The sequence below is a fragment of the Budorcas taxicolor genome, chromosome 4, assembly GCF_023091745.1.
Source record: "Budorcas taxicolor isolate Tak-1 chromosome 4, Takin1.1, whole genome shotgun sequence".
NCBI classification, from domain to species: domain Eukaryota; kingdom Metazoa; phylum Chordata; class Mammalia; order Artiodactyla; family Bovidae; genus Budorcas; species Budorcas taxicolor.
The window spans coordinates 78,695,552-78,708,989 of NC_068913.1; the positions used below are offsets into that span (position 1 = coordinate 78,695,552).

Here is a 13,438-nt window from a genome sequence, read left to right on the forward strand (position 1 = left end):
GCCACCTCATGCGAAGAGTTGACTCATTGGAAAAGACTCTGATGCTGGGAGGGATTGGGGGCAGGAGAAGGGGACGACAGAGGATGAGATGGCTGGATGGCATCACCGACTTGATGGACGTGAATCTGAGTGAACTCCGGGAGTTGGTGATGGACAGGGAGGCCTGGCGTGCTGCGATTCAGGGGGTCGCAAAGAGTCGGACACAACTGAGTGAATGAACTGAACTGCACTGAACACAACCACTAAAAAGGCTAAAAGACACTAAAAACACAAAGAAATATGATCAAAAGGACTTTATACAGATAAAAATGGAATTTTAAAGTATAGGTTTAAAAACCCAGAGGAAGGCAGGAGAAAGAAAACAAAGAAACGTAAAGGGACAAACAAAACGAAGGATAAAATGGTAGACTTAAGCCCTAACATGTCAACAGTTAAATATACATGATATAAGTACACTACTTAGATGACAAAAATTGACAGAGTGAATTAAAAAAGCATATGCTTGCCTACAAGAAACCGCCTTCTCTTTCATCAGTAATCTATAAGGTCTTAATCTTAATCTATAAGGTCTTACCATAAGGACTTAGAGAAAGAAGAAAAAAAAAAAGAAAGCCAACACAAAGAAAGCAGAAGTAAAGAAATAATCAAGATAAGAGCAGAAATCAATGAAATTGAAAATAGCAAAACAGGAAAATCAATGAAACAGTTGATTGGTTCTTTGGAAAGATCAGTAACATTGACAAACTTGTAACAGGACTAACAAAGAGAGAAGACACAAATTACCAATATCAGAAGTAAAACAGGGTATCACTATAGACCCTCCAGATACAAAAAAAGATACTAAGGGAATACTATGAACAACAGACACATTTGACAACTCAGATATAAACAAATCATTCTTAGAACAGCACAAAGTGCTGTTATCCACCCAGTATGAAACAGACGATTTGAATGGCTCTGTAATTATTTAAGAAACTGAATTCATAAATATAAAAAGCTTCTGAAAAAGAAAGCTCTAAACCCAGATGGTTTTGCTGGGGAATTTTACTGAATGTTTAAAGAAGAATTAATACCAATTCTACACAATTTCTTTCAGAAAAGAGTGTAGGAAGAAAACTTCTCAACTTACTTAATGAAGTTAGAATTACCCTGATACTAAGAACAAAGACAGTCAGAAAAAAAAAATTATAGACCAATATCCCTTATGAATATAGATGCATATATATATGTGTGTGTGTGTATATGTCTGTACACACAGATACAGCAATATGCAAATAGAATTATATACTATAACCAATTGAGGTTTATTCCAGCAGAGTTTGGTTCAACATTTGAAAAAACAATATAATCAGGAACAAAGCAAGGATATTCATTCCCATGACTCTTGTTCAACATAGTACTGGAAGATCCAACCAAGCATTAGGCAAGAAAAGGAAATAAAAATGATATGATCATCTATCCAGAAAATCCTAAACAATCTACCAAAAAAATTAAAGTCCTAGAATAAGTGAGCTTAGCAAGGTCATAGGATACTACATAAACACAATCAATAGCATTTCAAGATATTAGTAATGAACAGGTGGACATTAAAATTTTCTTTTAAAAGGGAAATACTGACAGGTGAATCTAATAAAACATGTACAGAACCTGTATGCTGAAAACTACCAAAAGCTGATGAAAGAAATCAAAGATGATCTACATAAATAAGACATACTATGTTCATACATAGTAAAGATGCTAATTTTCTCTAAAATTGATCTATAGGTTAACACAATTCTTATCAAAATGTCAGTAAGAGCTTTCATAAACATAGACAAGCTTATTCTAAAATCTACAAGGAGATAGGCCTTAGAGCAGCCAAGGCAATTCTGAAAAAAAAAAGGAAAATAAAGTTCAGCAGCTATAGTAATTAAGATGATGTAGCACTTGTGGAGAAAGACACTTATTAAGGGAAAGAATAGAGAACCCAGAAACAGACTTACCAAATAAGTCCAACTGATTTTTGACAAAAGTGTGAAAGCAATTCAATGATAAGAAAGACAAACTTTTCAGTTAATGGTGCCGGAGCAGATGACATTCACAGGCCAAAACCAAACCAACCTTGATCTAAATTTCTTATCTCATTCAAGAAATGAACTCAAAATGGACCACAGACTTAAATGCTAAATGCAAAGCTATAAAACCTTTAGAAAAATACAAAGGAGAACATCTTCAGGATCTAGAACTAAGAAAAGAGTTCTTAAACTTGATACAAAAAGCAGGATCCACAAAAGGAAACATTGATACACTGGACTTCTGAGTTTAAAACTTTTGGTCTGTAAAAGACCCTATTAGCCAAAGAACAGAAATGACACAAAGGTCCTTCAGTGAGAAACTGGTTAAAACAACTGTGGGACACCTATGGCAAGGAATGTTACTCAGCAAATAAGAAAAAACTAGTGTTAGAAAATCATGCTGATTGAAAAATACCAATTCCAAAATGTTACATATTGTGATTTGTAAAACATTCTTGAAATGACAAAACTATAGCAATGGAAAACAGGACAGTGGTTGCCAGGGGTCAGACATGGGGGGAGGGGATGGAAGGAGAGTGAGTGTGGCTGCAAAGGGGCAGCTGAGGTGATGCAGACATTTGCGGCTTGACTGCTGTCTATGTCAGCATGCTGGTGTGAGGTACAAGATGGTACCAGCGGGAGAAGTGGCTGAAAGGCACGTGAGAATGTCTCTCTTATTTTTCATATCTGTATATGAATCTACGATTATCTCAAAATGAAGAGTTTAATTAAAAATGGAGTCTCACAAATATTATCAGTAAGATGGAAGAAAACGAGAACTTCTGAGTGACACCTGGCATGGAAGGAAGACTGGCCACTGGGGTGAGTGACAGCAGGCAGAGGACCCCTGGGCACCCCACTCTGGATTCTTCAAAGGTGCTCTGCCCAGAACCAAGGGTTATTAAGAATTCCTTACTTCATTAAGTAACTTTTTATCAGCTCTTTAAACATGGGAAGATCAAAAGAGAAACTGTGTCAAAAATGCCCAGGAAGCAGAATCTGAAAGAATCCAGAGTCCAGTCAAAGGCACAGCGCAGAACATGGAGGAAAGGATGTGCCAACATGCAGAACGTAGTGTGGCCTCAGGTCCCCGCTGGCTACAGCAGGAGCTAGAGACAGCCTACGCTAGAGATGGAAGCTCAGCGAAGCGACGGTGAGACACATGTGAAGGTGAAAATGCTCTTCAGAACACAAATGGACAGAAGCAAAAATGACATGGTAAGTAGCTCTACCTGCTGGGTAACAGCTAAATGATAGGGAAAACATATCTCAAAATAATGAACAAACTTCAAAGCACTCGACAAGAGTTGTGGCAACTTTCCCCAAATTGCATGCTGGGGAAAGTTGCATGTCCTGTTCAAATGAAGTCCTCAGCTCCAGAAAAGTGAAAGGCTCATTATTTTCATACCTCCTACTGTTAGCATTCGAAGTCGTTCCTTGAAAACTGCAAGATCTGAGAGGCAGAGTGGGATAGCATGGGTGAGCGCAGAGGGAAAAAGACAGGTGAGAGTTAGTTTTGATAAAAAAAAAAAAAAAAACCCCAAACACCCAAACCCTACACCACTGCAGTAACGGGTAGCACAAACACTGTCACAGACACACACACTGAAGGAGAACAGAGGGGTGAGTGGGTATGATCTGAGAGTGACTTTGGTAAACATGGAAATGGTTCATGAACAGCTGGAATAAGGTGAATCTGAAGGAGGGAGAGGCTGCTTCCTGAAACTGAGAAGCCACTGTGTGGTGGGGGCTGAGACCTCCTCACGTCCCCATCCTGAACAAGTAGCTGACACAGAGCTCTCCTGGGAAGTTGAATCCACCCAGTCTAGGCTGATTCGAGATGAAAAAACTGGGGAAAAGAAAATGGAGAAGCCTAGTTTAAAGGCCCATTCCTCAGAGCTGGAGCATCAGGTGGCAGACTAGACCCTAAAGCTCAAGCTCCTTCTAGATTCTAAAGAGTGGAAGATGGGACCTTGGACTCCCTTCTTGAGAAGGCAGAACCAGGATGGAGGAACTTGGCTGCTGAGAACGCAGGCTGAGAACCACAGGCCTGCACAGCTGTACACACTCCTGCCCACACCTGGAGGCTTGCCTGCACTGGTTAAACTCAAGCTGTTGATCTGGACACGCAATACACTTGCTGACCCTGCTTTCCCGGATACGCGGGCCTGATGACCAAGGGGTCAGAGCCAGGTCACCAGCACTGTGGCTGCTCCCCGCCTTGGCAGTGCATCAGAAGGCCAGCCAGTGCATCCTTGGATGCTGATGGCAAGAACTCTGACTCAGAGAGGACGCAGGGACGCCAGCTCTGAGTGCATAAAGCTCTCCTCGCCCCTGAGGACAGTGAAAGACCACCAAAGACCTCAGAGCCAATGGCTCTTAAGACAATGGAACACCTGGGTTCTGCACAAAAGCAAGGACACACTGCTTAAGGCAAGGATGAAGACTCTTCATTTATTCCTTTTAATCCTCAGAATCAAGACATAGAACCATCCCAAGCAGCCATCAGTGCTGCCTATAGGACTCCCCCCAGCCTCAAAATGAAATGTGAATGCATATCTGTTAAAGAAATCTAAAGGCAATAGGATCGAAAGTTTATAACTGTTCACTCTGGGTACTGGGCATGTAGTTTTATCTGTACTTCTTGAGTATTTTAAAAATAAAATGTGAACAAAAGACACAAACCAAAGGAAAGTGTTAACAGTAAATATTCTGGTTGTCACTTACAGACAGCACATGGGATTCCCTGCACCTGAGCACTTTAAAACATTTTTTTAAATTACTTCTTAACGAGCACAAGACACTCTACTGGAGAGACAGAGCGGCTGGGACTTGGCCAAGGTGTTTCCAAGGGAAACACAGTTGGCAAGAAGCAGGGATGTGATGCTAGGCCCGGCTGTGTCTTGGTCTGCCAGCTCCTGGGCATACAGGAAGGAGGACACCCCTGCAGGCAGACGTGCATGTGCCCACCATGACCTTAGCTTGGCCTGCCCACCTGAGTCACTCGGGCGATCTGATCCCAACTCTTCACTTGGCGATCTGGTGGCACCACAGGCTGCACACAGCAACCAATAAATGCTATGTAAATTGGTTGCCACAGCTCTGAAATTACTAAAGTAGATCAAAATTCAACCCTATTTTTAGCTCATTCTTCCCAGCCATCAAGGAGACAACATTCAACCGGAAAGAGCACTGTGGAAGGTCAGAAGGGTGGGGAGACTTCATGTCCTGCTGTGCTGGGGATGAACTAATTCACTTACAGTAGCAAAAATGTTGCCATAATTTGGACTTCTGAATTGACCTTTTAACTATGTAACTCAAGTTCATTTCCTAAGACTGACAATTTGCAAACACTAATGGTAAACAGAAGTTTCATGCCTTCTTTAATTTTATTCATAGAATTTGTTTTGAGTTCTCCTTAAATATGTTTCAATCTGACATTTAAGTACATTTCAATCTTTTTTTTTTTTTTTTTTTTGGTTCACTGTGAATAGTTATACTATAGAATCCAAAGAGAAACCACTCCATGGCATTTTAAAGCTGGAATCTAACTCAAATGCTGCACTTAGAAGAGAGCAAATTGAGGGTGAGAGTGAACAAGAACTTTCTCCACATCCTCACCCTGCCCAGGGCAGTCCCACTTGGCCCAGAGACAAGACTTCCCGATGCCCCTTCCCCACCCCAGCAAAGCAAGGACTGGATGGCCAGCACAGGACTGGAGGCCCGGAGGTGAGAGTGCACAGGCCGCCTGCAATTGATTGGCTTCTACTTAAGGTGGCAACAACTCGGACCCCTGTCAAAAGCCACACTCTTGATCCTTCCTTAGGGTCAACCAGGAGAGGCCTTGCTAGGAAACGTGATCTGGCTTGGGGACTGCCAGCACCTCCCTAGGGAGGAATGTGGATCATGTGACCAGGCATCTCAGGTTGGAGCTCCCAACCCTCCTCGACTGAGTGTGTGGTCGACTCAGCCTGGCTCAGTTAAGATGCACTTCTGGGGACCTGGAACCCAGCCCCTAACATAACACATCCTGGCAAAAGGGCTCCTGCTCCTAGAAGTCACTGCACAATTCTAGAGTATAACCCATACCTAAAACACCCAAACTGTTCTAACGTTAATTTTAAAATTTTCGTAACAAATAATCACTAACCACCATCTCGACTCTATCTGTGCTGCATTCACAGCACAGTCCGTGTGCACACGTCTGACGGTAACCCGGACAGGCTGGGACCACCCTGGAGCTCTGCATGGCGCCAAGTCTGCTGTCTACCTGCTACCTGTTAATTCTCTCTTCTCTCCACCTGTCACTGCAAGGGTTGTGAGTATCTGGGCAAGAACTCAGTAGAAACTTTTCACATTTTCCACTTAATTTAAAAAGTTCTGAGGGGCCATCAGCCCTGCTCGCCCTGCATATCTGTGCTGGCCAGCACTGCCCTTGGGAACGGCTTCCTGCCTTCAGCCGGGGCTGGAAGCTGTTCCTCTACCCCTGCGCTGCCCCAGTCATACTATGAAGTGCTCTCAGATGGATGGGGAGTAGTCACCGCCTGGGCCTTGGTTTCCCCACAAGCGATTGAAGAGATTGTGCTACATCTACCAGAGAGAGGAAAGACAGCTGGAAGTGTCGTGAGAAGTATGCAAGCTTGAGGACAGTGCTGTGTGGCACAGCACACCCCTGTAGTCACTCACTCACCCAGACCAACATGCGGGCCACGCTCACCATGCCGCGTGAGCTAGCCTGCTTTGTTGTCACTCAGGCTTCACCCTAGTCATTACTACTAACTATGGCACTGACTCTGGGTTATTTGCTCCATTGCTCTATTTCTAAATATCTATTTTTTCCAGAGACATCAGCAGCTATTTATCTCAAAAGACTGTTAATAATCACACTAGCTCACACCTTCATGGAACTTAGTAAGCTCCAGGCACTATTTTAAGGAGTTTATTTAATACTGCAACAACCTTACAGGGGAGAAGACAGAGCTAGTCCTGGCAGAACCCGGCTTTCCACGTAGGAAGCTGGCTTGAGCCCAAGCCTAAGGGTTGGATGAGATGATGGACAGGAAAGCACTCTAGGGACTGTCCAGTGTCCCCGAACAGAGCACTCCTGTTGATCCAGTTGTTTTTGAAAGACCTACATACATCAAGGTATCAATACATACTGGGTTTACACTATTTCCATGACTTTTCTATCACACTATTTTGAATTCTCAGAATGAAATGCATTTTTCTCCTGCAAAGGAGGGGGCTGCTCCTCAACTTTCTCCTGACATTTCTGATAGGCTCCCAGCCAGGGGATGAGCTCAGAAAGCTCTGGGGCCACCCCTGTGTGTCTCTGGTTTATAACATCCTCCTGCTGGTTCACCCTTGCTGTATTGACCCTGCACCTTAACGGAAGCACAGACACTTGGGGCACTGTTTTAGAGCTGACTGTAAGGGGAGATCAAGTGGCCTAGAAAGGACCCGAAAGAACGACAGAGGCCCTACCTCTGCACCTGCCCCATGAGAGCTGTGAACTGAGGAGGTGGGCAGCATCAACAGGGCTGGGGGCTCTCAGGCTTCACAGACTCCTGGGCTGGGATGGCCTGGGGGCCTCCAAGAAACCCTTGCCAGAGCTTGTCGCCATGGTGCATCCCACCCTGACCGGCCTTAGGCAGGACAGACAGGAGCTCTAGGCTCCCCAGGCAGTTCCAGTGAGTTGGGAACCACTGGGAAAGGTCTGATCAGATATCAAGAACCTGGCAATCAGGAACGGCACAAGAACAGGGGAGATGCAGCGTTGGACACCCTCCACCCCCGTCCCATGCCTTTCTTGTTTAAATGCTTGACTGTGCACAGAAACACCAGCCTCTGTGGCCCATGCCCTGCCAGGCCCCACAGTCAGAGTCCTTCTCTGGAGAGACAGCCCCAGGGCACAGGACCTTGAGCTATTTCTCAGGCAACCAGTGCTTGGGGGCTCACAGGCCTCCCAGGTTGGGTGGGGGTGGGAGGTCTGCCCTGGCCCAAGCACCTGGAGGGGACTTGTGGTGCCGATGGGCTTCAGCACAGGCGAGTCCCGGTTGTTTGGGGTCTGGGTGCTTTGGGGGCTACATGGTAAGGAGGAGGAGAGAGGCTCCAAGTATCCTGGGGGACAGTGGAGAGAAAAGCCCACCTCTGGGGTGCACAAAGCTGTCACCACTCAATAAAGCAGCAGTATTCAACTCACATCCTGCCAACAATCTGGACTGGCCCTATTTTATATTCAGAAGAGTTGATCTAATCTTTCTTCCAAAACCTTTGTGCAGTTACAAAGTAGAGGAAACCCTGTATCCCCTAGGACTGTTTCCGAAATGAAGACAGAGCAGAGACAAACCTCTAACAGCCATCCTGGGGCCAATGCTATTTGAACTCCAGTATTACCACAAAGAGTCGGACATGACTGAGCGACTGAACTGAACTGAACTATTACCTGACTAGCGCCTGACCTCTCAACTCACAACCCAGACCCGCCTCTGGGGGGCGTTAGAAACTATTATTCGGAGGAGGCAAATTCTGTCCCCTCCCAGAGCAGTGTTAGGCAGGTAGGTAATCATCAGTTTTATTAGCATGCACAGTGTTCCTCCTAAACAACCTGGCCATTTAAAATTAGTCACGTCATCACTTCTGTAGCACAGGTTAGCAGCACGGTGACTTAGAGCAGGTTAACCTCTGAAAGCGACCACAGGTGTGAGCCCTGCCCGGCCCCTGTGCTCACGACAGAGGGGGTGTGGGGTCATGGCTACAACCGCCTGTGTGCCACATGCGCCTCCCTGCACGCGGGATGCCTTCCAAAGTTTCCTCAGTGTGATCACCAGCATTTGAGAATCGAGACACCTCAACTGCACCCCTTGCTCTGGAATTTGCCCCGTCAAAGGCAGGCTGCACTGTGCTTCAGGGCGTGTGACGGTTCTGAGCAAGACCCCATCTGGGCACAGGCTGCACTGCCCTGAGGTTTGGAGCCTGGAGCCAGATGTGCTAGCCCCTGGACTATCTTGGGGACCCGCCTGCCTGGGTGGGTCATGTCTTTTCTGTGCCACTAACCTTTTCTGCCCCCAAATTTCACTTTACAATTTTCAGGCTTAGACAATTGAGCTCATATGATCTGGCTGGAAAGCTGAGATTAAAAATAACTTGCCCAAAACTCACTAAGGCTGCATGACTTATAAATGTCAAGTGATCAGAACGAAGGAAACTTAAGAGTCTTTCCCTTTGGCCTGTGGACGTCCTGGCTGCCACGAGCTGGGACACACAGAGAGGAGCCAAACAGCGCAGCACTGGCCGCTCTCAGACCCTCACCAAGTTTGTCTGTGGATGAGATAATATCAGCGGGCACGGAGGAGTCCAGATCAGCATCCAAAATTCCCAGGGGGTCCAGCTGTGCTACATGGTGCCCTCGTATCTACGAATGGGCCAGCGATGGAGAGGGAAGGACACACACAAAAGGACAGGAGAAAAAAAAGAGGGAAGGGGTAAAAAAAAAGTAAAATTACATTAAAATTAGTGTTTACAGATTCATTCTCACCCACGTTTGAAGAAACAGTTACCGGAGCATCATCAAAATTTACACAACTAATTCCGAGAGGATCAAGTTTTGCAATGTGGTGACCCCTGACCTGGAAGCAATAATACAAGCAGTCATTAAGCAGGTCCTGTGGGCTGTGAGGGGGTTAAAAGTTACATTTGATCAAACCTTTCCCTGACAGCACCAATTAACCCAAAAATAAGACTTAGAATAGTTTATTTTAAAGCACTATTGGGCATTAAGGCTTCCCAGGTGTTTCTAGTGGCAAAAAAACCCGCCTGCCAGTGCAGGAGACGTAAGAGACACAGGTTCAATTCCTAGGTAGGGAAGATCTCCTGGAGAAGGGCAAGCAACCCACTCCAGTATTCCTGCCTGGAGAATCCCATGGACAGAGCAGCCTGGAGGGTTACAGTCCATAGGGTAGCAAGAGTCAGATGTGACTTAGCATGCAGGCATTGGGCATAAAAGCACTTCTATAAAAACGGGATAAACTCCTCATGTTATGATAAACCTGGCAATCTAAAAGGACCCATTTCCTGGGATCCTGACACAGTGTTCCTGGATAAACAGAAATGGGAAATGCCTGGGACTCTGACTCGAGTGTGAAACCCACTCAGCTGAGGAGAGCCTGAAGTCCCTCAGGAAGGTGTGGTGGCACTGCTGTGGGGTCAGGGCAGTAAGCACCAGAGCAGGCGGCAGCACCAGGGACTGCAGCATCTGATCGGCACCGTTTGCAAACAAATGGACAGGGAAAGCTCCTCCCAGCTTCCAAATTTGTGTCTTTAAGTCTTGGACATTTTATTCAGTTTCCTGCTAGCAATTTGGGAAGAGGAACAACTGTTATGAAGTCCCTGAAAGACTGCAGAAATGACTGAGGCTGAATGAGTCAGGCAGTGGTCAGCACACTCCAGCTGTGCCTCTTTTCTGTAGAAACAGCTGCTGTGAACAGCACCTGAGAGCACACAGCTATCTATTCTCACTTGCCCTGGGGAGAAAGCCTGACTTGCCAGGCTCCCCCAGGAGGACAGATCCACTCTGTGCTGCCTGTCCTGACACTTGAGGCAACTGACCAGGTGGGCAGAGGAGAACAGTCCATATGGCCGTTTCCAGAAAAGAGAACAGTGGAGGGATGAGGACTCCACAGTGGGCTCCCCTGCCAGGTTGCAGCGATGCCAGGAGAGGCAGCAGGGGAGCCCAGATACTGGGGGCTCCCAGAAGGGCTGCTCTGGGCCCAGATGTTCCTCTTCTCCTGAGAACTACTCACAGAGCAGATGGTAAGATCTGAATCCCAGGCTCTTCTCCACGCCAGGCAGATATCCTGGAAGGGGCTTCTGGGCTCTGAGCAAGGCCATGGGATCCACTGGTTCTGCCTGACCCTCCTCCAATAGGAATGCTCGTGGAGAGATGGCCCCTCTGCAGGCTCGGATGCCTTTCCCTGCTTCCATGGGCTCTGCTTCTGTCCCCAGACCCTACAGGTTCACCTTCTCTTTTTGTACGTGGGCGTTAGCAACTGAGACGGGGCCGTGCCTGAGGGAGCAGCACACCCTCGGGGTCACTGCTCCCTCCTGGGGATCAGCAGTTCCCTGGCCACGTGGGCATAGAGTGAGCCTCCCTGCCCACAAACCATTCCTGCCAACTCACGGAAAGAAATACGGACAGGCGCCATGGCTGGCAGGGGATCTGCTCACATGGCAAAAGGATGTCTGGGCTCCTTTTCTCTTGTCATATTTCATTTTTGCCTCCCTCCACCCCAGAGCAGGGAGCGAGTACCTAGCGTTTGGTGGGGGGTGAAAGTTAAACAACCACCTTCACTGGGTCAGTGGGGTGCTGTCACAGATGGCTGCCCACCGCCACCTTACCTGGTAAGCCCTGATGAGCGACTGCACCGCCAGGTGATCCTCCACCAGCTTGTCCACGTTGGGCTGGGCCTCCACCAGGGGCCGCGCTCTGGCCACAGCTGACAGGGAGCCTGGGCTCAGGGGGAGTGGGCTCTGGTAGGCAGTGCCTGGGGGCGCTCCGGCATTGGTGTTTCGGAAAAAAATGTCCCATGACTGAAGACAAAGAAGGAATACACGTGTCACTCCACTGCTCCCCGAAGGCCTAGGATGCATTTTTAGTCAAAAAGAGAACCTCTCTTGGCAGGTCAGTCTTTTTTCTTTTGGCAGGTAAGTCTTGATTATGTCCATCTACCAGTAGGCTGGTTGGGTCAACGTCTTCATACTCTGGACAGCCTGCTTCTACACTCCGAGGGTGGGTCTCTCAGGGGCTGGGTCCCTGCTTTCATCATTCCCTCCTGACGGGCCTCCTCACCCCCAACCCCATGATGCACATGCCCTCCCATCAAAACCTCCAAGGCCAGGCACCTCTGTCCCACTTGAGTGTGCCAACTGCTTCCACACGGGCAGCCCAGGAGTGGGTGACTGGAGGCCTTCTTGCCCCATCTGTCCCCTCCTGGCAATCTAAGCAGACCAATGCTCTTGGCACTCCTGCCTGAAGGGCTACAACTGCCCCAGATCCTCAAACCCCCTTTGAACCTCCTGAGGGGGACAGAAGGTATTTAGGGCTGCTTTCTAGACCCCAGGGGCTTGGCACAGCCTGCAGGGCCCAGGCCTACCTGCTCATGCTCACTCCCTGAACACAGAACAGAATCAGGGCTTCACAGAATGTGTGAAGCCGCAAGGGCCCCTCACTGACTCCTATAGAAATAGCCATTTCTGTACTTAAGGAGGTTGCTCGGGAGTTAAGAGCTCAGGTTGTGTTGTCAGGGGCAGAACCTTAATTCTGAGCTCTGAGATCTTGGCTAATAACCTAAATTTATGTGCTCAGTTTTTTTCATCTGTAAGATGAGGACAAAAAGGAAAAAAATCTCTATTCTTCATAGTTTTTTAAAAATAAAGACTAAAGGCATTCACAATGCCTACACAATCTGGTAGGCAGTTCATATTACTGGTAGTAACTGATAATACTACTGGCTTCAATTTCCTTTTATTTTTTTTTTTGGTCCATGCTGTGTGGCTTGTGGGATCTTAGTTCCTGACCAGGGACTGAAACTGTGTCCCCTGCAGTGGAAGTTTGGGGTCCTAACTACTGGAATGCCAGGGAACTCTCTGACTTAATTTATAATTTGCACAGATACTGTGAACTGTAATAGTTTATCTCAGATGAAGATGTGAGGTTTTAAAGAAATGTAGAGGTCAGAAAAACTAAGGTTTAATAAAACTTCATTGCAAAAAAAATATAGTAAAACTCAAGCTAAAGTTTAGACCCTGGAGAAGGAAATGGCAACCCACTCCAATATTCCTGCCTGGAAGATCCCATGGATGGAGAAGCCTGGTGGGCTGCAGTCCATGGGGTCGCAAAGAGTCAGACACAATTTAGCGACTAAACGACAAGCAGCAGTTTAGAAACGTGCAAACACTGTCTTTCTTCTCTTCCATGCGTTTTTCCAGTTTCTAAGATTCTTCTGTCAATGAACTCTGGTGAGACTCCTTGAAAAATCTGGAGAGGAGAAACTTCACTAGATTTGTGTGCACCTTCCTAGTGAGTGTGACCAAGATATTGTTCAGATGGGCTTGTCTGGGAGCTTGCACAGGTACCAAATGGGTCTGTGTCTGGGCAGAAACCTGGAAATTGGTCCTGAAGGTCTGGCTTTTTCAGGCAGGTTCTTTATGACGCGTAGACAGATGACTTGGACGGTCCAAGAGACAGCTGCGTGTCACCACCAGTCACAACCCTCTTAGGATGGGCACAGGCCTGGAACATCACACAGGGCAGCCCGGCCTCCCAATAAAAGTGTTTCTGAGGGGAGTGCTCCAGAACATTTATATCATTCTACAATAAGAACATA

At 46.9% G+C, this 13,438-nt stretch overlaps 1 protein-coding gene across 2 annotated transcripts in view; it reads right to left on the reverse strand.

Moving 5' to 3' along the window:
• Positions 1–13,438, reverse strand: part of OGDH (oxoglutarate dehydrogenase) — a 66,427-nt gene that overhangs the window by 27,540 nt on the left and 25,449 nt on the right. The window contains exons 3-5 of one of the 2 annotated variants that reach the window (XM_052639023.1): positions 11,451–11,642; positions 9,366–9,468; positions 3,463–3,507 (exon numbers count right to left, since the gene is read on the reverse strand). In XM_052639023.1, coding sequence (XP_052494983.1) covers positions 3,463–3,507; positions 9,366–9,468; positions 11,451–11,642 — 340 coding nt within the window. The remainder of the gene's footprint in view (positions 1–3,462; positions 3,508–9,365; positions 9,469–11,450; positions 11,643–13,438) is intronic. The other variant, XM_052639024.1, reaches the window with a different exon arrangement.